General features: G+C 41.5%; 1 protein-coding gene across 4 annotated transcripts in view; it reads right to left on the bottom strand.

Moving 5' to 3' along the window:
- Positions 1–25,929, bottom strand: part of ATP8A2 (ATPase phospholipid transporting 8A2) — a 555,201-nt gene that overhangs the window by 211,061 nt on the left and 318,211 nt on the right. For all 4 annotated transcript variants that reach the window (XM_014595931.3, XM_059720367.1, XM_059720374.1 and 1 more), the window contains 2 exons: positions 10,808–10,991; positions 1,398–1,508 (listed from right to left, as the gene is read on the bottom strand). In XM_014595931.3, the coding sequence (XP_014451417.2) occupies positions 1,398–1,508; positions 10,808–10,991 (295 nt within the window). The remainder of the gene's footprint in view (positions 1–1,397; positions 1,509–10,807; positions 10,992–25,929) is intronic.

Here is a 25,929-nt window from a genome sequence, read left to right as displayed (position 1 = left end):
CTGGATTGGGCAAACCTGAAAACTGGGGAGTCACCAAAGTCTGCCAAGGACAGATAAAAGGCAGTGAAAAGTGACCCTCAGTGGCGCCCTCTTGATCTCCAACTTGACCAGACCTGTCCAGCCAGAAGGACCAGCTGGTGACCCCCTTCCGGAGGGTAACACCATGCTGAAAGAAGCCTCGACTGGCCATCAACGACAGACTCCAGCGTTCGTAGGATAGGTATACCTGACTCTGTAGCTTGCTACTGTGTGTGTGTGTGTGGGGGGGGGGGGGGGGGACCAGCCCCAAGGTTTATGATTTAACTCATTACAGTGTTTCAATCCGCCTAATAAAGTAGAATTTTAAGGATCCCGAGTTGGACATTTGTAGCCAACAGCAGTGCATCCAATACTTCACTGAAAGTTATTTTCACACCCAAGTTAATACTTTAGCTAGAGTTAAAAACAGTTTACAATGCTGTTAAATTGGAGTTATATTACCTGAAGCAGGTAACAGACAGCAGAATTGCACAAGAAAGGATAGCCTAATTAATGGAACATCAAGACTATTAAAAGGAGGAAGGGTTCCCTGCTGTCCTGGATTTACCCCTGCTCTCAAGCATGAGATATGAATGCTTCCATCTTACCTGGAAGTACTACAAGTGTTAGTAGCAGCCCTAAATTCTTCAATTCGATCTTTTTTGACATGGAATTTCATGCCGCAATTGTATTTTGTGAAGTGATTATTTCTTATTGTTTAAAAATCACATCTTATTAATTAAATCAAATAGCCTTACTTAATCATTCCAACTACTTATGGAGCAATATCTAAAACAGAAATAAAACAGTAGATTGCATAACTCTGTATCTTCATTGTCCAAATGCTAAGAAGATTCCATTTTAGTTTGTAAAACAATTGTATTTATTATGATAAGGTATACAACAGTAGTTTGTCTCTAATTTGTCTTTACCTACTAGAAACTTCCTGTTTCTATTAAATGGAGACTTTCATCTTAAATTTGTCCCCAAGTTCAAATTTTGTAAAAGCATTTTTTATAAAATAAAAGCAAAACAAAACAAACAGAAACCCGAAGTGAAATGTTTCCACAAATAAAAATAGAATTCCACGGAAAATGCTTGTGGAAAATAAAATAAGCACCTCCTTACACTGTTTAATAACCAGGATTAATGTGCTGAAGCCCTGAAATAATCCTCCATAACTTTCCTTTTTAAGGACTCTTAAACGAAAATATCAAACAAACAAAAGACAGTGATGGGAAAAAAGGATTTTAAAATAAATTTCACTTTTAATAATATTAGGTGCTTCAGTGTCCCAATGCCAAGTCCAAATAAATGCCTTTTTCATTTACTGGCTACAATTTTCAAGTTAATTTATGAAAGACCTTAGTTGTCCTTACCTCAATAATATACAAGACCACATTCTTGTAGAAGCAATACAATATACACTTGGTCACTCGATTGTAACTCCAGGCTCCATGGACTAATAATAGCTTCTCCAAGTAGGAAAACTAGAGGGAAAAAATGGACATTAATGATATAGCCTCATGTTGGGTAACTCTCTATAGAAAGTAAATGACACTTAAAACAACTGTTAGAGCACTCTTTGAGAGTAATTTTACATGGAGTAGTACAAACCAAACACTTACAAAATTATATAAGAAAACCCTTTAAACTTGTTCAAATGAGTCCGTGCTTGCTTTAAGTAGCAAAAAACTTTCAATTATTCTTATTCTGATAGCAAAATGAAGATAGGTTAACATAATAAAACCCACTGGATTAAATATAACTCTGAACTCTTCATTTCATGGCCAAAGAAGATTACTGTGTTTGAGGGGCTAATAAGTACATGATACAACACTCTTCTCTGCATCTTAAAACCAGCAATCTGCTAATTAGAAACGTTCTGGGCAAAAATGGAATCTCAAAAGACGATAGAGGCTAAATGAAACTAAATGAATACTAACAGCTTTTGAAACAAGATTGAAACAAACATTTTATTAACATTTACAGTCTACAAGATCATATAAAAGGATTAAGAGAAATGTAGCCACAATACATGTGGCAAGAAAAATAGTTTTTGTTTTATTTTACTCTGTTGGTCTGACCATTTTTGGTGGGTTTCCATCTTTCTTTTCATCCTATAACCCCAAGAAGCAATTGAATAATTGCTGATGGAAACTGGACTGAACCACTGATATGGCTCGACTTCAAAGGGGGTAGGATCAGGCCCACCGTGGAGGCAGGAAAAGTGCAAGTTCCAAACCATAACTCATAAAGGCCACATTCCTTGCTGGCTGCCTACAGGCCTCTTATAATCAGGGACCAAATTTCATATTTGTTATAGTGTTTTCATCAGAATTGAGAGGAAGCCTGGCACCATATTTCCATGTGGCACCTAAAAAGCCTGGTATTCAAAATCCAGATTCCAGGTCAAAGTTATTATTTATCTAACGCTAATTTGAAACTGAGATTTTTTTTTTTGTTTTAAATAAATTAAACACAGCATAAAATAGCCTTTCTCCCGAGAGTTTCTGAATGTATCTTTGATCAAGCTACAAATACTGCAAGAAACTCCCTGACACCACTCTAGCAACCCTGACTTTTAATTCTTGCTTGGCAGAGGCATGCTGGAATGAAAAAGAAATGAAAAAATGAATCTAAGCCATCATAACTTAGTTTGGGTTCATTATCTACCCAGTTGGCATCAGATAACCAGAAGGGAGTGACTAATAATTGCACTTATCCATTTGCCTCCTTCCAACTCGCTCTTTGCTGTTCGGTGTTCTCCTCTCACTATCATCGCTGACTGCCTGTCCTATGGGCAGGGGGCTGGACCTGATGATCTTGTGACAGCCCTTCCAGCCCTTATGCCTATGAAATCTACTACAAAGATGTTCATAGGGTCAGTGAGTCCTCAAGAAACAGAAAATGTGCTACCCAGTAGAGTAGGGAAGACAAAGTCACTAGAAGACAGCAAGATTTTGATCCAGTAAATTCATATACAAGTAGCCCCATGGAATTGTGACAGTGAGTTTAATGAAACAGAGCGGTGCCATAGTGTAACGGAGCTCAATAGAGCTCCTTATGTGATTAAGTGCCTGCAGAAAAGGGACCTAATAATAAATGAGGTACAGAACATGCTTGGATGCCAGAATATTTAAGAATGTTAAAGCTAAAAGGAACTGTTATGGTCATTGAATGTGGCCTTCTGCTTAACACCATTCATATAACCTCATCCAGTAATTTGTGCAGCAAGTCCACAACTTCCATGTGAGCTACAGCATATAATTTAGAAAGATATCCTTTCTTAATCAAGAGAGGAAAGTATGTGCTCCAAATATGTAAAAGCTTTTAATGTATTAGTACTTGTTATATTACACCTATGACTTAGTGGGGCTAACAGAGACCTGGTGGGATTCATCCCATGACTGGGCAGTACATATTGAGGGCTATAGATTGTACAGAAAGGACAGGTCGGGGAAGAAAGGGGGGGGGGTTGCACTTTATGTCAGTGAGCAATATACATCAACCCTCATCAAGACAGAATCCGAGGCTGAGGAAGTAGAAGGATTGTGGGTTAGGCTACATGGGGGGCAAGGAGAAAGGGATTTGGTGGTAGGGGTCTGTTACAGACCCCCACACCAAGGGGAAGAAATAGATGCGGGGCTCCTGAGGCAACTCTCGGAGACCATAAAAGCTAAAGAGGCGGTGGTCATGGGGGACCTAAACTACCCGGACATCTGCTGGGAGACGCAGACAGCAAGGTCCCATCGCTCACGCAGGTTTCTAACTTGTGTACAGGACCTCCACCTGACACAGGAGGTGTATGGTCCCACTAGGGGGAATGCCATACTGGATCTGGTATTGGCAACGGGAGATGACATGATAGGGGACCTCCAAATCGGTAGCTATCTGGGAGACAGTGATCACCTTATGATAGAATTCAACATAAGACGGCGAGTGGGTAAGGTAACTAGTAGGGTGAAAGTGCTAGACTTTAGGAAAGCTGATCTCATTGCACTCAGGCGATTAGTCAAGGAAGCACTGCAGAGTAGGAGTTTTGATGGGATGGGTGCCCAAGAAGGGTGGCTGTGCCTAAAGGAAACGATCCTTTGGGCACAAAGCAAGACGATCCCCGAGCGAGGCAAAAGAGGGAAAGGGGCCAGGAGGCTTCCATGGCTGACCAGAGAAATCCAGGGCAGCCTAAGGGCCAAAAGGGGAGCACATAAAAAGTGGAAAAAGGGTGAGATCACTAAAGATGAATATACCTCCTCTGCTCGTGCTTGTAGGGAGGCAGTTAGGCGGGCCAAAGCTACCATGGAGCTGAGGATGGCAACCCAAGTAAAGGACAACAAGAAATTGTTTTTTAGATATATTGGGAGTAAAAAGAAGGCCCAGGGAGGAATAGGACCCCTGCTAAATGGGCAGCAGCAATTGGTGACAGATAGAGGGGACAAGGCTGAACTCCTCAACGAGTTCTTTGCCTCAGTGTTCCTAAGCGAGGGGCGCGACAAGTCTCTCACTGGGGTTGTAGAGAGGCAGCAGCAAGGCGCCAGAATTCCATGCGTAGACCCTGAGGTGGTGCAGAGTCATTTGGAAGAACTGGATGCCTTTAAGTCGTCAGGCCCGGATGGGCTCCATCCGAGGGTGCTGAAGGCACTGGCCGACGTCATTGCAGAGCCACTGGCGGGAATATTCGAATGCTCGTGGCGCACGGGCCAAGTCCCGGAGGACTGGAAAAGGGCTAACGTGGTCCCCATTTTCAAAAAGGGGAGGAAGGAGGACCCGGGCAACTATAGGCCAGTCAGTCTCACCTCCATCCTTGGTAAAGTATTTGAAAAAATTATCAAGGCTCACATTTGTGAGAGCCCGGCAGGGCAAATTATGCTGAGGGGAAACCAGCATGGGTTTGTGGCGGGCAGATCGTGCCTGACCAACCTAGTCTCTTTTTATGACCAGGTTACGAAACGCCTGGACACAGGAGGAGGGGTGGATGTCGTATACCTGGACTTCAGGAAGGCCTTCGATACGGTATCCCACCCCATACTGGTGAACAAATTAAGAGGCTGTGATGTGGATGACTGCATAGTTCGGTGGGTGGCGAATTGGCTAGAGGGTCGCACCCAAAGAGTCGTGGTAGATGGGTCGGTCTCGACCTGGAAGGGTGTGGGTAGTGGGGTCCCGCAGGGTTCGGTCCTTGGACCGATACTCTTTAATGTCTTCATCAGCGACTTGGACGTGGGAGTGAAATGTACTCTGTCCAAGTTTGCAGATGACACAAAGCTATGGGGAGAAGTGGACACGCCGGAGGGCAGGGAACAGCTGCAGGCAGACCTGGATAGGCTGGACAAGTGGGCAGAAAACAACAGGATGCAGTTCAACAAGGAAAAATGCAAAGTGCTGCACCTAGGGAGGAAAAATGTCCAGCACACCTACAGCCTAGGGAATGACCTGCTGGGTGGCACGGAGGTGGAAAGGGATCTTGGAGTCCTAGTGGACTCCAAGTTGAACATGAGCCGGCAGTGTGACGAAGCCATCAGAAAAGCCAATGGCACTTTATCGTGCATCAGCAGATGCATGACAAATAGGTCCAGGGAGGTGATACTTCCCCTCTATCGGGCGCTGGTCAGACCGCAGTTGGAGTACTGCGTGCAATTCTGGGCGCCGCACTTCAAGAAGGATGCGGATAACCTGGAGAGGGTACAGCAAAGGGCAACTCGTATGGTCAAGGGCCTGCAGACCAAGCCCTACGAGGAGAGACTAGTGAAACTGGACCTTTTCAGCCTCCGCAAGAGAAGGTTGAGAGGCGACCTAGTGGCTGCCTATAAGTTCATCACGGGGGCACAGAAGGGAATTGGTGAGGATTTATTCACCAAGGCGCCCCCGGGGGTTACAAGAAACAATGGCCACAAGCTAGCAGAGAGCAGATTTAGACTGGACATTAGGAAGAACTTCTTCACAGTTCGAGTGGCCAAGGTCTGGAACGGGCTCCCAAGGGAGGTGGTGCTCTCCCCTACCCTGGGGGTCTTCAAGAGGAGGTTAGACGAGTATCTAGCTGGGGTCATTTAGACCCAACACTCTTTTCTGCTTATGCAGGGGGTCGGACTTGATGATCTATTGAGGTCCCTTCCGACCCTAACATCTATGAATCTATGAATCTATATTAGTAAAATACAACCAAGGAAATGTATGAAAAATAACATCTAAAATCCAAACCATCTTTTTCCAGGAATGAAACTGGAACATGAACCTGACATATTTTAAAAAGAATGTTCATAGCAAAACTCTATTCATCCAGCATCTAATCAGAATAGAAAAAAGCATAGCCCCCAGACATGCCAAGTTAATCGCTTATACCATACCATAGTGTATAAATATAATATCTGGTTTTTTTCCAGTAGAAAGCTTGTTTATTTTAGAAATATACAGGACCCTCAATATTTTGGTTAAGGATTCTATGAATATAGATCACTTGACAAAGTTTCAAGTAGAAAAGATTATTCAAATAGATGTCTCTATGCCTGAGGAAGTTACCCTTTGGAGCACTGGTTCAAAAGTAGGCTTCCATTTATGTGCTTAGTTTATGCTTTGATTCATTATATAATTAATGAGCTTTTATATGAGCTTTATTTTCTCATATGTGTCTACTTCTGGCATCAATGGACTGGATGCATCATTTGCATATAAGATGTTATATATCAGGGGTCAGTAACTTTTCAAGGTCACAGGCAAGAAAGGCCCAGTCAGAGATAGCTGGGTGCTATGATCCAGCTGCCACTGCTGCTTTTTCTCTGCAGCAGCACAGGGAGAGTGTCTGCCATTGCTACTTTTTCCCGTAGCAGTACAGGTGCTGCTGAATGCCATCAAAGCCCCATGCCTGCAGGCCAGATCAAATAGCTCTGTGGGCCACACCTGTCCTGAGCACCATGAAGTGCTGACCCCTGCTATATACACTGGGCTTCTTAAAAGATGTTCATAAGAACATATTCTACTTTCAAGGGATGCAGATAACTCCTACTCATCTGTTGCTAAATATTCTGTAATAAAGGAAAAATATATTCCATGAAGCTCAAAATTTCCCTCTGAAAACATTTTAGCATTATTTTAGTTCAGTGGCTCTCAAGCAGGGTGCCACAAGACACTTTCAGTGGTGCCATGACATGGATACCTGCCACCACAGCCCAATGAAAGTGCCCCACAGGTCTTGCATGGAGCCTGCATTAGGTTTATGTGATAAATCTAAGATAGACAGGAGTATCCACTCTTGCTGGGATTAGTTCCTAATCTGGTTTTGCACCAGGTGTGTGGGACAGTTTTACCTGGTGGTGGCGGCGGCATCACCCTGGTTGAGAATCACTGAGGTAAGCTGAGACTATACAGCAGTGGTTCTCAACTGGGGTGTTGGTAAATTCAGGGTGCCTTGAATTTAAGAAGGCTGAGCACCACTGCTTTCGTCTGGTAGTTGTCTTACGGTAAATAACATTCCATCTTATCTTTACTAACCAGCTCAAGAGTGTAAAATGACTCACTAACACAGTACCTTTCAGATACTAAAAAAACATGATATTGCATCTTTCCTGAGAAAGTACAGTTCCAAGTCAGTTTCCCCTGCCCCAGATTAAAACTCCACACTATTGAGGTCAAAATCCTTTTTTTTTTTTTTTTTTTTATTAAACTCTAACGTCATCTCTATTGATATTGTCAATATTCCCCACGCTGGAATTTAAACCAAGCACAGTCCATTTCCAGCATTTTTATATTAACCCCAAAGCCACATTATTTTTTTAACTTGAAAGTGACACATGAATGTCAAATTACTTCATCAGGTTTAATGTTATTACAATAAATACCAAAGGATTTAAATGTGAAAGGCCATCTATAGGCAAAGCTCTGATTACTTAGTTGTTTATATTTTCATTTGAATAAATAAGCTTAATCTAATGAAGTCTCCCAAAGTAAGGATTTTTAATGACTAATGAACTGGTTGCAATACATAATGCATGGCAGTTAATTAAAATACAGGAAAGTATGTAACCATTATAAATAAGGCAGTTAAAATTGCCCTGGTATATTTGTTTTTTTGCCTGGTATTAAGTATCGGTGGTTATCATCTATTACAAATCAAATCTATGATGGGATTTTTAACTTGCAATTTTAAAAGTGAATTGTAATGTTCATGAAAGATCTGGGTCCAAGCTTGCAATCTCTCTCATCACAGCACATCCCCCTAAACATGGGTAGCAAGCAGCAGTATAGGTTTTCACATCCCCATATCAATAAATCTCACCCATGTTTTCGAGTAACTGCCTCTAAGAATAATAGGGGAGATGTATGTTTCTTGGCTTCTAAACTTCCAAGAAGAGCGCCAATTAGTATCAATTGCAATAGCTGATTTCATGGTGAATTTATCTGATTGTTGCCTACATGCTCATGAAGGAAATGCTAATTGATTTCTTACAGACTTGAAAAACTTTAAATTACTTTTCTGCTCCAGATTTGAGCCTATTACCATAGTGCACTTTTACTAACTTTCTGAACTATATAAATAGTGACTATTTTCACAGTATCACTGATAACTGAAAATATAAGGTACCACAGCTATAAACAAATAACATTCAGAGTAGATGTAGAGCAACTAAAACAGGGGTGGGCAAAATATGGCCTGCAGGCCAGATCCAGCCCACCAGTTGATTGGATCCAGCCTGAAACTGCCCTGCAGCACTTCACATGGGGCCGAGCCTAGCCCAGGGCAGCTTGCACCACACTCCAGCCTGCACCTGCTGGCCTAGCCCCAGCCCCAGCCCCAGCCAACGCGCACAGGTTCCAGTGAGACTGTTCCCAGCGTGGCTGCAGCTGCTTGGGTGCTATTCCGCTTCCCCTCACCTCCAGCAGCTCTTCCTTCTGCTGCTCCGCTCCTGGCCTGGAGGAAGCTTCAGCCAGACAACTCCTGTCCTAGTGTGCGGGGGGCTCTGGCTCCAGCTCCCAGCTGCCTTCCACCCACTCAGCCCACCCTGCGCAGGCAGGTGGGGTGGGTGGAAGGCAGCTGGGAGCTGGAGCCAGAGTCCTGGGTGCTGGGGCAGGAGTCACCTGGCTGAAGCTTTCTCCTGGCCAGAAGTGGTGCAGCAGAAACAAGAGGAGCTGCTGGCAGCTGGGGGAGTGGAGCAGCACCCAGGCAACTGCAGCTGCACCAGGAGCAGCCCTGCCAAAGGCTATGCATGCTGGCTGGGGCTGGGGCCAGGGCCAGGCCAGTAAGTGCAGACTGGAGCATGGCATGGGCTGCCCCAGGCAGAAGCAGCTGGGGCTCAGCTCCTCAAGCACCACGGGGGCAATAATGGACTGCACAGCATGGGTGAACTTGGCTGAACAGGCCTCTGCCCCCTGCTCCACCCTCTCACCCCTGGCCAGCTCCCGAGACCTAGCTCCCAGGCAGCCCCAACACACACATGCACACTCCCACAGGACAGGGGCTACCCTGCCCTGTGATCCTGGCTTTGCCCACCTGTCTTGCTCCTGAACACCAGTGCCTGCCCGCCCACATAAGGAGTTTTGGTGAGTTGTTGTGGTGGAGGGTGTTGACCTGGCCCATAACAATTCATCAAAACTCCCTATGTGGCCCCTGGACCCAAATAATTTCCCACCCCTGAGCTAAAGCTTCTCTTTTCTTTCTCCTGCTACTTTTAATGCCTTTAATATTACATTTTGATTTAGTCAATGAAAGGAAGAGATGGCCACAGCTTTTCCCACTATTATTTCTGAATAAAGTGATCAACAGGGATCCTGGTTTTCTCTGATAAAAAAAAAAATCTTAAATTTTCAGGTTAAAAAAATAGCCCAAATCCACATTTTTCTGTGATCAAAATGAAACACTACTATATTATTGGTATTTCATTTTAATCATGGAAAAATGTGGATTTTGGAGTACTTTTTTTTAACTCGAAAATTGGGGATTTTTTTAAATCACAGAAAACTAGGATCCCTGGTGATCAATACTGAATATCACAGGATGAGCCAGAAGTGATATTTCCAGTCACTGTACCTTGTCCAAGTTACGGTTTTTGAATTACTGCTAAATACTAACTGCTGTTTTAATACTTTAGGCTGCTTTTAGAGATTAAAAAAAGGCACTTTAAACTCGGCATGTTCCTGCGCCAAGCCCAGCACATGCCCAGAAGAGGCAGCACATTAGTTGGACTGTGCTGATTGAATCAGCTATTAGATAAAAGCACCAAAAAGCCCTGCTGAAGCGCCAGATCTGTACATAGGCTGTGGAGCTGGGTCAGACTAACACACTGCTGCTTTCGGTAAAGCATGTTTTCCTTTGTTTTTTGGTTTTTTTTAAACACCTGCAAGAACCTTAGTGACTGATTCTTTAGTATTTTTTTAAAAATGGGGTAAACATAACTATTACAACATCTATGGGGATAAACTGTTATCAGGACTAGACTTCATCAACAAGTGTCACACACAAGCACATGCATTGGGAAGATAATTTATAATTAGAAGGGTTTTAATGTAGCTGTCATGAGTGGTGCCTCTCCCTGATTACTGAACGGTATGAACAGTCCACAGCTGGCGAGAAGAAATATAAGCCTTTCAGAGGCGATAGAACTTTGCCCCAGAGGGTCCAGCAAGACCAGAACTAAAATGACCCCAAATACATTTCAGGTATCAATTTTAGATGTCAGCCTCAGAGAGGATATAAACAAAGATATGCTTGGCTTGAAGGCCAGCAACAAAGTGCTTATGCTGCCACACAGCTGATACCTCTGTCAACAGGACATGGCAGCTGCTCTTTAGTGCCTCTGACCTGTGCTATGGCGTAATCGGAGGAGTTGGTTGCCTGCATGCCCTCATTCCCACTGATCCCGACGCCCACGTGTGCAGTCTGGATCATTCCCACGTCGTTGGCACCATCCCCAATGGCTAGTGTGATAGCATTTACATGTTTCTTTACCATGTCTACTATTTCAGACTTCTGCAGAGGAGACACTCTAGGAAAGAGAAGAGAAAAATGTCAGTAAGTTTCCCACATGCTGAGTTATGTACGCCTTTCCAACAGGACAGCTGTAAACTAGATTTAGATACATTTAAAAAGACAGTTACAGATAAGCTTCCAAATTCAACACTTAGCTTTAGAACATGTGCCAGCTCTTTTTCAAAAAGAAAAAATAGAATTTTTAAATATTTTTTAATTTTTAAATATTATACTGCCTAAATAAAGATCATAAACAGAAACATCAGATACATTGGAAGGGTTTACAGATTTTTTTTCTTTTAATACATTTAATGCATACAAATCTAGTTGCTTACAAGAGACAAAATCCATAGCTAGTGAAGTCCTCTCTAACTATGCCATATGCAGCAGCTGTACAAGCTTCCCCACCCTTCCCCAATAATACACCTCAGTCCAGAACTAGAAAGGTTACAATAGGATGAGAATTCAGACTCTATACATTTTCACTATTTAGTCTTTCTTCAGAGATTTGAAATGACAGTTAATTAGTGCAAATTATGCGCAGGGCTTTTATAAGGGGTACAAAGGACAGACTTAGCAGAATAAGCAACTAATTGGAAGAAGTAAGAAAATATACACAAACTTTCCTTCTTTCCAGTCTGTCTTTCCAGTCTCCCTATGGGTTGGTTTTCCTGTTGCAACCCTACCTTACCACCCATCTGTCAGTAACACCATGCTAACATTAGTTACAGCTATTTTATTTCATATCATTTATGTCAACTTTTGTGTCACCTCAAATTTTGGCCCAATATGTTAATATTCAAAGCCAAAAGTCCATCTGTAACTCCTATACCAGTACACTGGAAAAGTGTAGACCATTAGTTCCTTTAGGCAAAATATATGACTGTGGAAGAGAGAGACCCAATGCCCTAACTGATCTACATGTGAAATAGTCATAGATTGTTACAGGATTTGTGGACATGGGGTAGCTAAACTATCAGACTCAAAGTGATGAATAAGGACTTCTCTCTCACACATTTCTCCCAGGCATGCATTGGAGTTATTCTGCTTTTACATCAGCATAACAGAATACAAAAGGATATAGGGCTTTATAAAATATTTGTTTGCGTGTGTATCCTGGTACCTGCAACTGACCAGCTACACATGCAAAGCAGCTATCACATGATAAAAAGCTCCAACCAGCTATAAAGTTAAACCTTGAAAATGTATACTAAATGTATAGCTGGTTGCTATCAAGCTTTAATTTGTACATGTAGCAGGATCTCTCTTGTGGCTGCGAGCCCCATCAGCTGACTAGGCACTAGGTACACTGTGCATAGTGTGAAACGCCCAAGATCTGAGGATCCCCAAGGCTCAGGGCTGTGTGAAACCCCCATGCCACATCGGGCTCTTAGTCCCAGCTGCACCACACGCAGCCAGGCCTGAGAGTCCTGTAACTGACGGGGCTCTCAGTCCTGGCTGCACCTCACTCCCCATCAGATGCAGGACTCTCGGTCCTAGCTTTGTATGAGGCACAGCTCGGACTGGGAGCCCCGTCAGTTGCAGGATTCTCAGTCCTGGCTGAGCACGTGGTGCAGCTCGGACTGAGCTATAGCCCTGCATGGGCTACAGATAGACAAGGTTCTTTGGGTAGAGGTGATATCTTTTATTAAACCAACTACTGTAAATAGTTGGAAAAATTGCTCTGTGCAAGTTTTTGGGCACAAAGCTCGCAAAGAATAATTTCCCCAACTATTTAGTTGGTCTAATAAAAGGTATCACCTCTACCCAAAGAACCTTGTTTGCCTAATTGGGGAAAAAGAATATACAACTTCTGGCCAGGAGATGATCCATAGCAACGCTATGGGTCAGACTATAGGACAGGAAATCTCTTTTTTGTTTCTGAAATAAAGGGACTGTGTTTGTATATCCACACGTTAATGAAAATGCTTGGAAGGAGCCTGCAGCTGTCCTATTACAAAAAGTCAAAATCAGAGGAGAGTTGACTAGGTCCATAACATCTATCTATTATCAATGTATTTGTGTTTGAAATGTTTTTTTGGATAGATGTGGACAGGAACGAAAAACAATATTTTACACTCCAGAGGTTCAGCTATACTGAAAATGGAAAATATAGACTATACTACACTCCTACCATGTAAACAAGACAGAGTATTATTAACTGTAGATCAATTTTGAATCTAAACTGATTCAAATTCTTAAAGACACAGATATTAAAGACATCAATATAGAGGATATAGCTATACAGAAACATGTTCACAGCAAAAAATACTCAAGAGAACATGGTATTTCTTGATTCCTTTTTGCAATTTGTAAAATAACTCAAAACAGAATCCAACCTAAAATAGGGAGGTGGAGGTGGGGAGAGAAAGACGTCAATATGTAGAACATTAGTTACATGCCTCAGGTGCACTGGAGGTAACAGATTAGGTAAGTGCCTTTAGTCATATGAGTTGTGCGATTTTATCTTTGTAACAGTACAATCCCCTTTCCGTTTATTTATAAAATGGTTCTTGTTTGTTACATTTTTAAACAGAAAAATGAACAAGATTTTTAAATATTAATCTGTTATTGCATCAAAGTGCTGAAAAATAAACAAAAAGGATAAATCAATTTCTAAATACATGTCAATTAAAAGCGCTCGAGGAATAAAAGATTACCGTATTTATTCAAATATAAGATGAGGTCTCCTCACCTTCCCCCAGCTTCAACATGGGGAAAAAGAGCTCCTCATCTTACAACAGCATACAAGGAAACCACATTAAATACATTGTCCATCATTAAATTGCTGCCTAAAGCAGCACATGCTTAATAATAAATATCAACTATGAAGTTGATTAAAATGCAGCCAACAGTGTGTGACTAAAACACACAGCCCATAATGGGCAAACATACTGATAGGAGTCTGCCACAAGGATAGGTTGGTATAGCGTATCTGATATATGATAGTGCTCACTGCATTCAGTACCCCTCAGCACCAACTTTTTCAAGTCATGGGGGGACACTACAATTAATACACTTTGACTTCCTCTTCACTCCCACACGGAAACTGCACCTTTCTTTCCTATTTCCAATTATTCCTGTTTCTTTATCAGCCTTAAGTATCTAGCAAACAACACTAAATGGGTCCCTAAACAGTTCATCCAGAATGTCTCTGTCGTCCCCTCTCTCAGCCTGTCACATACCATTAATGTGGCCCTGCCCTCCATGAGGTGGAACTGGACCAAACTGCCATGTCTCAGTTGCATATGCATTTTTGGAGAATCCCAGACCTCATGACAGGGACACCTTGTTTCAGCCATGAGTGAGGGCTAGTTAGCATATGGATCCTTTGTAGGCAGTATCTGGACATACTGCCTGATGTCCAGATGCTGCCTGATCACATACTGAACAGTGCTAGGCTATAGGGTCACTATGGCTTTAAACGCTGTTGACTCCACTAAGGCTTAGCTCAATTAACCATATGGTAAATCATAAGCCTTTTTGGTTTTGGACTAATATTATGCATAGTTTTACTCTACATAAGAAGGTACAAAAAGGTTGGTTACAAGTATGCTTGTGCAATACTAGAGGTGCACCGATACTTTGGTCTAATAAATCGGATCGGCACTGATATAAAGAAAATTGACTATACTGGAAGTCAGCTTGATGTGGCCAATAAATGCCCTGTGCATATGCGCAGCAACAGAGCAGCACGTAGGTGATAAGGAGCACAGCTCAGCAGCATGGAAAGCTGTATCCAGCTGGTAAGCCTGTTGTGGTGGAAGGGGAAGGAGCACGGAAGGGTGTAGGGAGGCAAGTCAAGGCCCCTGTGGTGAAGAAGGGAGTGGGGCTGGGGTAGATGCTGCCCAGCCGGGGCAGGACAGGGCAGGGCGGGGCACAGGATGGAGCTGCAGCTCGTATGGGAGGCACATGGGGCAGGGATGGCTCCCTCCACTGCATGCACCCTGTGAGGGTGCCCCTCAGATCTGCGCAAGGTGAAGCTGGCTGAAGCTGCGGGCTGGGGCCAGGGCAGCACCAGACTTTACCCAGCAAGGGCTGGGCCAGGCAGCGGCACTGGGAGAGGGAGGGTTGGGGAGGCTATGGCAAATTTGGGGGTGGATACAGCCTCCTCACATAGCCCCCTCCCAGTGCCACTGCTGCCCACCCTAGTCCCCACCAGGAAGAGCCCAGTGCCATCCCAGCCCACCTTGCCCCATGCAGATTTTGAGGGGGGACACTTGCCCCCTGTGCCCTACTGGGGTGCAGACAGTGGAAGGAGCTGCCCTCACCCTGCATCCCCTGGACAAGTCACAGCTCCATCCCACGTCCCGCCCCACCCGGCAATACCTGCCCTAGCCCCAGCCCCACTCCCTCCCTCACCCCCCACGCTCCTTCCTTCCACCACAACAGACTTACCAGCCAGACACTGCTCTTCAGGCTGCCGGGCTGCATATTGGAAATTGGATCAGTATCAGCCAATATGCCTCCTTAAAAATTGGCTATCAGTATCAGCTCCAAAAAATCTCTACTGGTGCACCCCTATGGAATACCTGTACTATAAACTTGCAGCAGTTAAAAAAAGAAAAAAAAAAAAAAAAGAAAGAAAAGAGAAAATGCATCAATTCTTTCCTTGGTGCTTTTATTTATCCTGCTTCATTTTTGTGGCAATAATGTAGACACATCCTAAGATTCTCTCAGGTCTCCTCCTACAGTCCCTATTACATGTTCTTTATGTGTCAGTGTAAGTCACTCAGGGGCTAAGAACTATAGTAGTATGGAGTGATTTTTTTCTTTAAAAAATTATTTCTAGTTGTAGTAGCAGTTTCTGTGTCACATCAAAGCAAGACAAATAGTAAAGTTATATGACAGCCAAGCCCCAAAAATATGACCAAATTTGCAGTATTGTATTATTAGGCAAGTAACGTGTAATTACATGTAAAAGCTATATTGATGCAATTTAAATTTCTCAGTTAATTTATGGGAAATCTGGAGAGGACTATCTTGTTGAACACAAAATCCAAGATTACTTGGACAAATTAAACTTTTTACAGCACAAAACAAAGGGTTGGGTTCTCTTAATTTTGGTTAACTGCTTTAAAGTTGCTGTAACTGACATTTAGCTGTCCATGACAAAAGCACTATAGCTACTCCTCACTTAACAACGTAGTTGCATTCTTGAAAAATGTGACTTTAAGCAAAACGATGTCAAGCAAATCCAATTACAACACAGTAGTTACCTACTAGCAGGCGGTGGCCAAACAACGTTATAACTGAACATTGCACGACTTTAAATGAGTTTGTTCTCTAGTACATCAGTGACATAATAACAAAGCAATGTTAACTGGGACAACATTAAGTAAGGAGTACCTGTATTTTTTATTTCCACTGGCAATACCTTCTGTTCTTCCAAATACATACGCTGAGCTAGGAGTTGTCTTATAATTCTAGAGTTGACACACTGTACTAATGCATTATGGCTGTTTTTAACTTGGGCCAACAGAAATATTCACAGAAGTAAAAGTAAGCACTGGCAAAGATGTTGCAGGTTTGAGAGTTAGTTTACCATCTACTGTTTTTGCATGGAATTAGGTGGTACTTCTCAATCCATAAAATATCATATAATACAAGCTGTAATTTCTTATGAAGCCTTACATAATACATACGTATCTGCTGTTCTGACATTCTACTATTTTGGGAAGATTTTCAAATAAGAATTAGTGCCCAAAATCAAAACACTTTCTTTTTCCTAATCATGTATCACCTGCCAGTGCCAATAAAATTATATAATGATATCCTTAATAAAAGAGATCTACAAAAGATACCAAAAGATTATATGCATACTTAAATTATGCAACCCCTCATTACTCAAACAAAATTTTAAAATGTATGCAAGACTTTAATAAGAACTTACTTATTTATTTATCTATTTATGCAATTCTGGAGTAGAATTAAAGTCAATAATAAATGCTTTCTATGCACTTTTTTTTTCTAATAAATACATTCCCAGACTTCCAAGGATATTTTTTCTATGCACAATATACGAGCTGTAAAACTTGGAGCTTGATATTGTCACTGATTTCTTGAGGGGCTTTGTATTTTTTCCTTATCTTTTTCTCAACTTCCAAACCTCTTCTCACCCCTTGTAATCTACCTTGCAACAGTATGCTGCACTAGATGACATTAATCCCTTTAGCTAAAGAAACAGAACTGTGGTTTCGTTGCTGTGTTACTGACAGGCTATCTACCTGAATAAATGGAAGATTACAGTACAGAACACTCTATTAAGCTAAGGCTCCCCTCAGGTTACAACTTGGCCCTTTCCCTGCTCTTTTCCAAGTTCACAAACATTGCTGGACAAACAAGTAGTTCAAAGCAAAGAATACTGTGGCAAGGAAATGACTGCTTTGGTGCAAAATTCTGCAACATAACATAGCAATTATGGATATATGGCAGAAACTGGAAAACAAAATGGAAAGCATCTCTAAAGGGCCTTAGTCTGCCTGCTTGGAAGACAAACTAAAGAAAGTGATTGCCTTTACATTACTTCCCCTATACTGCAATATTGTACAGGTATAAAAAGTCCAAGTATAGCTAAGACTTTCTTTAAAGCCTGTCTTTGGGGATATGGATTTAATTACGCTAAGCTTTCAGCTCAAGCTCAAATGGTCTCTTCTACTTTCATAAGCAAGCCTGCAGATCAGAGTTGAACAATATAGTGTTAGGGACTGGGAATATATTTGTCTTTAGCATGTTTCTGGCATGCTGAATGCTAACACAATACAAGCAACCACTTCAAGCACAGCAGTTGTTATAAGGTATGAGCTGGCTCTGCAACATGCCCGCTTATCTCAAATCCTGAGTCAACCTTTTTGTAGGTTCAGGCTCAGCAGGCCTAAACCAGAGGGCATCGGGTAGATTCTCTGAGGTATTTTCCTCTACCCCAAAAATTAGCTGGTTGGTTCATCTTTTCTCAGTGTGAAAATTCACCACCATCTAAGTAAAAAAACTAGGTAGTTTGTGTCCATTTCCACATGTGCAGAAAGGAATGGGGGAAGAGAGGTAGCTCAAGGAAAAGAGACCTTGGGAAAGACATCAGGGCATGATGTCTGCAGCTTCTGCAAGTTAGGCATCCGCAGCTCACAGGAGCTAGGTGCCAATTATGAAAACCTCACTTTTCTTAAGTCAACGGAGAGATCATGACCTAGCCCATAGGAAAGGTTTGGAGGTAAGTGACATTCCAATGTTCGACTGCCATCGTGTGTGCTGCCTAATTTTATTCAATTGGGAAAATTAACAGAAGTTGCATGGGACAAGCTCAGAGGTTACTTGCCTTTGTTTACACCAGTCATCAATTTCTACAGAACAGTGTCTGCAAATATAAAGCAGCTGATGGAAACTGGTGCTCAAAACTTCTTAGCATGAGATGCTTAAATTTGCAATAAATTTGATAGTCCTAGATTTGTAGCTTGACTAGAAATGTTCTCAATTAAACCACTACCCCATAGTTTGCTGTTTTACAAAGACTTTTAGGAAAGTCTGATTAGTAAATGTGCTGACATTCATTTAAAACTCACTCCTATTATGGACTTCCCGGCATAGCCAGGTGAAATTTTTTGGCCAAAGTGCTTTCACAGAAAAAAATGCAGTTTCTTATGGACAGAAATATATGTTCTGTTTTGACACTATAAAAATGAAACCTACAGAAACCTGTATTTTAAACAATGCTTCATATAGCAAATTACTTCACTTATTAAAAATGAAAAAAATTAGAAGTTTGGAAGTGAAATGTTTTGATAGCGTGACTTTTCATTCAACTTAAAATATTTTGACTTCAATCTGCCAAAATATTAAGTCAACCAACCCACTGTAACCCTGTTATTTGCACAGCTGTACTTCTAGCTCAGCTATTATATCCAATGTGCAGCTGCTCTTAGAAGCACCTGTAACTGTCCTAGAAATTAATGGGAATCATGGATGCTCAGCACACTCTCATTTAAACCCTAAAATTGCAACTGCAATGTATTTATAGGTGCATTGTGTGAGGCATCCAGCTTCCAAAGGCAAATATAGGAATGCAATCATATTAAGGAGAATTAGTTTTTATTTATATCACAGTAGAGCCTAGGGGCTCCAACTAAGACTGGGCCTCTCAGATTAGACACTTTAAGATCATTCCTATACCAAAGATATAATTAGACAATACTAAGTAAACAGGGAACATGAATTAAGCGTTCTTAGATTCATTTTACCAGCTGAAGTAGTGAGGCATAGAGAGATTAAGTAATTCACTCAAGGCAGAGCCAAAAGTAAGCCCAGATCTTCAGGCCCCAAGTCCAGTTCCTGAATCACAAAACCATCTGACCTCTCTAGTAAGTAGACTTCAGTGCCATAAGCCTAATGCACACATGTAATGCTCTTCAGGGTTTGATCCTTAACATTCACTCCTTTAGTTCCTTGGTATCAAGTATATAAGAAACATAAGACAAAAATTGGCCATACCATTTTTGTTGCGATTTATGCACCGTTTCCCTCTCCACAGAAATCTACTTAATTCTAATACATTTTCACCCATGCTGCGTAATCTTTAAAAGTATGCATGTGGAAGGAAGGAGAAGGCAAAAGAGGAAGCTGTGTTTTAAATAAACAATATTATATCCTTCTGTTTCCATGCTGCAACAGGGATTAAAATAACACATTTAAATACCTTAATGTCTTTAACATGAAACACATTAATTTGATACTCTGCTTCCTTGAAATGCTTTCCTAATGCATGCAAGAGCCTCTGAGGAGCCTACCTTCCTCGAAGTGAACACAGATTTACCCTGTTCTACCACAGAGTACACTAGTATTTCAAAATGCAGTGCCTGACCTCATCTGCAGGGAAGGTAAAGATGAGAAACAGCCCAGAAAGAAAGCTGAAACTTATCAAAGTTACTGACATTTAAGAGCATTCTGCGGCCCCTAGGGAACCTAACAAGATGTACTAATTTATCACTAAAATTAACATACAAAAAGCCTGCCCAATGGTGCCACCAAAACATCATATTTAACAGCTTTTTAATTAGACATAGACCTCCCTTGACATATGCCCTGGAAGTCAAAGCAACTAATCATCTGACTACCAAATATCAAACAAGAGCTAGACTAATTATACCCAGCCGCACAAAGTCTGTTCTAAGACATTTTATCACAGGCTTACAATCAAAGAATGGCCCACACAGTGGACAAACTAACATTAGCAACTAAAAATAAATCCGGATGTTGAAGGAAAGTGTGCATTATTTCCAATTTATTTTATGAAGTAAATTGTATCATGATCACATTTGATGACAAAATCCAACACTATTATGCATACATTTGGCCAACCTTGCTTCAACTGAATTACCTGTTAATAAATTACATAATAATTGCAATAGCTGCAATTTTCTTTTAATGAAATAACTCCAGCCTCTCAAGTTTCCCAAGGAGAACAAGGCCAGATGGGTAACTTGGAAAGGTACTACTTATGAAGTGGTTTTCTATTAATAACGATTCAGCAAGCTGGGGAGATGGAGTAACTCCACCTCTTCCTCTGTTCAGAAGTAGAGGGTGCTGAATGAACCTTTCTGCAATATCTTTTCTCTCTGACTTAAAATCTCCAGAACTGTGCTTCCAAACCACACCAGCTTCTTCTGTTTCTTCCTCCACAGGATTTCCAAGACCCTGCCTCTTCTCTGTGCCCACACAAACTTAAATACACATTTTGACTTCCATAACTTTTTTCTTTTCTTGGCAACTGTGACCTGACTCCTGCAAAAACCATGTTGTTCACAACTCATTACTCACCCCATGGCAGTCTTCTAACTGAAACTAAAGCCCTCCACAAGCTAACATCAATTCACCATATCCAATAAACTTTTTGTTATCCAAAGTACATGTTTACAAAGCAGTTCAGTATCTCTACTATTTTAGAATCATCATTAATCTCTGTTTTTCATATATAATGAAATTGTTCAACAGCATCTTCCTTCTACATTTCTAGCACAAGATAACAAAAAATTCTTCTTAATATTCCACTCTCCCTAAGCATGCCCTGACAATTAAGAACCCAGACGACTCTACCCAATTTTCTGAAGAGGACTCCATATAATCTAAAGGAAGTAAATCTAGTTAAATTGTCACTCCAAGTAGCTTGGTAATGACAAGTAATTATTAAGGTGTAATTAATCAGTATTTGGTCATTTTCAAACGTTTAGTGAGATGGATTTTACATGACACAGAGACAGAAAAGATGATTTTTTAACATACATAATGAAGAAAAAAAAGAATATGTTACAAAAATTCCAAGTACAAAGTACAAGTTGTACTCATTCTGGCTCATGATATTGTCACAACCCAAAGTTGTGATTTTGTGTGTGCTTCGGCACTGCTAAATTATTTTCCCGCTAAATTGCAGCTTCTTTGCATGGTGGAGTTTTCTGCTGCAGAAGAGAACCCCGGTGCAACGCAGAATTCCCGCCAACTTGTAGCTTTCTTTGCAGGGTGCATTTCTTTTTGCATCTAAGGAATGCTCGGTGCAAAGAGTTCCCGCCATTTGTATTGAAATTCGAGCCACATTATTGGTTCACATTAAATTATGCATACGTGGCGGCTAGCAATTGGCTTGCTAGCCGTATAAAGAGCTTGGGTGGTTTCCGCCCAAGTCGGAGTTGGAGAGAGAGAGAGAAAAACCTTCACCTTGCATGAAGATCTCTAAGCGCTGCGGATCCTTACGGACCCAACGCATTTCTTAAAAGGCAACAGGGGCCTGATCAACCTCTGGCCTCTCCCCGTCACCGATAGATTCCTAGACGTATCCCTCCCTGCGCACAAAAAGAGATGGACCCACGGAGTTTCGACAACTCCGTAGATCGAGCTTGTCGTAGTCCTCAAACAAGGATTTAAGCGGAGCTGTGCCTGGAAACCTGTCCAGCCTACACCACGACCATCTTTGGTGTAAGTAAACAATCTTGAATCAACCACTAAGCGTCTGTGACTAATTCTAGCTCGCCCCCCCGGTTTTCTCCGACCCCGCGTGCCCGGGCTGCTGGCCACAGCCCGCGTGCACAAAACGGGCCGCGGATCGCTCCCGGCCCGCACAGATATTAGAACGTAATATTTAATGTACAATTTTTTACAATAAAATAACAAGCATTTGTTGTGTAAGTATTACATGAATTGAAGGAAGTAAACTAATCAGTCAAAGATTTTTGGTTTACATTCTTACATACACTTATTTCCAAAATACCAGACAATTCTGCAAAATGACTGGTTGATCATTTGTGCTCTGTTGAGCCAAGAAGAGCTGAAGACTATCCAATGTTTCATGAGCATCAGATGGCTTGACAGGTGCTATGGAGACCAGAGGTCAGTCCTTTTAAACCAATTATTAGGAGACAATTTCATTGTGTTTTATTATGCATGTCTAACTGACTAATTATGCTTTACCAGATGATGAACTGGCCAAAATATTTTACGTATAAATCAGTGGATTCAGAGCACTGACTAGTAAGGCCATAGCGATAAGGTATCCCAATGACTAATTAACCAGATTTCACTGTTTTCAATTTTTTATTGAAAACAATACATTTTCTGTGAATTAGTGCTTTTTTTTTTTTTTTTTTTTTTAACAACAACACTGGAACATTAATCACTTAAGTCTCCATTGTCCCTGAATCTCTCCTCTTTATTTGTAGTTACCAATGGAGAGCTCCTCATAGATCTTGAGAAACGTGTACTATTGTTTCTTGTTTACTCCATTCTGGGCTAAGCATAGCAGGGAGACATGACAAAGTGCAGAGGAACAAGTGTTTCCTGGTGAACAAGGAGTTAATTCCAAATCAGCATTGTTTTCTTTTCATACATGAAGAGTTTAAGCATTCTGTTTCTATTACCATGTGCCCTCCCCCCCCCAAAATGCTTTATGGCTTAAAGATGAAGCAAAGAAAACAATCTGAAAGGTTAATCATTTGGAAAGTGAGGAACAAGTGTAAATAGGGTGTTATCTTTGACTCTCTTGCTCATTTAACTATAATGGTCACTAGTGGCAATTGCTCTAATACATTTTCAAAGCAAAATGAATGTATCAAATTAATTTCTGAACTTACCTCACCTCAAACTGATTACAGCACTTGAATTTTCATGATAACCAGCTTGAGTGGTTTGCATACAATGAAGAAATCTGTCACTTCTAATGATTGAGCAAAAAAAAACCAAACACGTTTACACTAATCTGCAAAATGCATAAGTTTGAATCTTTACAACCTTAAATACATGGAGTGTGCCTCCATAGTATTTATGTGAATGCGTGTTTTATATAGCAAAACTACTTATAGAATTTTGAAACACCTGGTAAAATTAAGTGACAACTGAAATTGTGGCCATTAATGAGCATTTTACCCCACTTACAGTGGTTCTGCCCTGGGGTGAAGCTGAAGGCTAAAATAGGACAGCCATGAAGAACACCCGCCTCTGGACTCTGAATAACAATACCATCACCATTTCTCCACAATACCATCACCATTTCTCCCAACCCCTCTGAGCTGACTTACCATATAGCAAGTAATCTGCTCTTCCACAATAAAATCTTGTCCAGAAATACACAATAAATGTCACTACTTCAACACATTGGCTACTGTTTTAAGGAATATTTTTTCAGCTCAAACCATTCAACAAACATCAAAAAACAGCAGGGGAACGGCTGCTTTTAATGGAATTAATAGATTTAAGATTTTATTTGCCCAAAGCAACTGCCTTGCCATTTCAGCATCTAATTTCTCCATTCCATTTGAGCTTGACTACAATATAATACCATTCTCCTTCTCTAGAAAATGGCCTTCTGCAATGTAAATTAAGAACATATACATGACTCACTGACTTCCAATTACATTTTATTGTTAGACAAAGTAAATACTTTTATATTTGGTGCAAATGACATAAGCCAGAAGGACAGAACCCAAACCAAAAACAAAACCTTATTAATCTTTTAAAAATCTGGGTGCTTGACCTCTTATTTCTTTTAGATAATGCCAGAATGAAAGGTCTGAACTTCTCAGGAGCTGCTATAACTCAGTGGATGTTTAGCATCCATTAAAAATTAGGTGCTGAAGTTCTGGACTAGTTCGCCTAAATTTCGCTGGTCATTTTTTATCATATTGGCCAACAATTATTTAACTTGAGCTCAACTGGTGTGTAATGTAGCTCTTTTAATTAAAGGAAAAATTGTAAGATAGGATACATGTCCATTAAACTGTGTGCTCTAATTTGTAGGCGTGATGCAAGTACCGTATTTACTTGAATCCAAGATAAGATATTTCCCCATTTAACACGGTGAAAAAAGTCCCTTGTTTTGGATTTGAGTACAAGACAGCAGGGGGGCAGTAACTCAGGGTTGAGGCAAGAGCCACAGCTGCTGTCTGCCCCCACCCCCGCCTCTTCCTTCCCTGGCCCCTGAAACCTCGGGCCCATGTTCCCATCCCGTCTCCCCACACCCCACCTGCCTTCCCAATATGACCCACACTTCCAGGCCCCAAGGCTGCAGCAAGGATAGGGCCTGCCAGAGCGAGGGGAGGGGAGGGGGGGGGAAGAGACCCAAGCTTGGGTAGAAGCAAGCATGAACGAGGGAGAGGCGGTGTCGGGGGTAGGAGGGACACAGGCACAGTGGGGGGCAAGTGGTAGGAGCAGACAGGCAGCAGGAGGCAAGGCGTTGGTGGGCAGGGGGCGGGGGTCATGCCTCACTGCTGTCTTCACCGTGTTGCCCCCTCCCCCACCACTGCTTTCTTCACTGCATACGTGTGGGGGGGGGGAGGGATTAATTTAAGATGTATTTTCCATGTATACAATCTAATTAAAAGGGAGTGGGTTCTTAAATTCAGAGTCATCTTGGATTTGGGTAAATACCATGGTAAGGAAGGGATGAGGAAAGAAGCACAAAGGGTCTAGTAACATGGTCACACAGATGCTCAGCTTAAATATGAAAACATTTTGAACCATTAAAACTAAGTTGTTTGGGGCCATGTTTGTTATGAATAATTATTATTCTTCCTGAAAATCATCAGTGCCATCTTGAAACCAGAAAGCTTCCACAGCAGCCTGTCTGCTGCGGCTCAGCTGCTGACACTAGAGTTTCAGTGGACTGCATGAATGCTTATCTGTCTTGACCAGTCCAGCATGTTCCAACATTGAGTGGCTGGACTGAAAAATGATACCCTGCCTAGTTGGTGGACATGCCAATACTCCTGAAGTACTGTTAAATGCAATGTCTTGTGGAACTTGTTTCCTGTACATTGTGAGGTACCATCATTGCCCTCAAGAAGCTATGGAAGCTTGACATAAAAGTTCCCTGAATTCTCTGTCCCATCCTCTAATCCATCTTTCCATATTCATTTTTTTTTAATATTCGCACATCTCCTTGCAGTCAATCCCAATTTAATTCTTTTTTGCACCAGTTTTGAGTGTGTCCATCAGAAGCATGGATTAAGGATCAGCAGAATTCTCATATCTGCCTTAAGAGACAGCAAGGTTGATTCATTTGCATTTGTAGATTCTCAGCTAGTACCACAGCAGTGAAAAATCAGAAAATGGAGGAGTAGATGAATGAAAGAGCGAATGAAAATCAGGCATTCCCTGACCAGCTGCAGAAAGGGCAGTACATCTTCTAGGCCTGTAAAACAAGTACCAAGTGGTGGAAACAGAGTGTGCTGAAAATCCAGGACAATCAGAAGTCGCTGCAGAAATAAGATCTAGATTTTTCAAAGAATTTAGATACCTAACAGTACAGATAAAAAACAAAACAAAACCTAGCAGTAAGTGCCTAAGCAAATTAGGTAATAATGTATATTGACTTCAATAGGAGTTAGGGTCCTAAGTACCCTTAAAAATTCCTGTCTTCTAGCACCTGTCTTTATTTTCTTCAGAATGTGGACCCTGCTCAGGTTTGAAAATTTTTCCCATAA

Source organism: Alligator mississippiensis, chromosome 1, assembly GCF_030867095.1.
Source record: "Alligator mississippiensis isolate rAllMis1 chromosome 1, rAllMis1, whole genome shotgun sequence".
NCBI classification, from domain to species: Eukaryota; Metazoa; Chordata; order Crocodylia; family Alligatoridae; genus Alligator; species Alligator mississippiensis.
The sequence above is the reverse complement of the archived record's forward strand: the minus strand, read 5'-3'. Positions and strand labels throughout refer to the sequence as shown.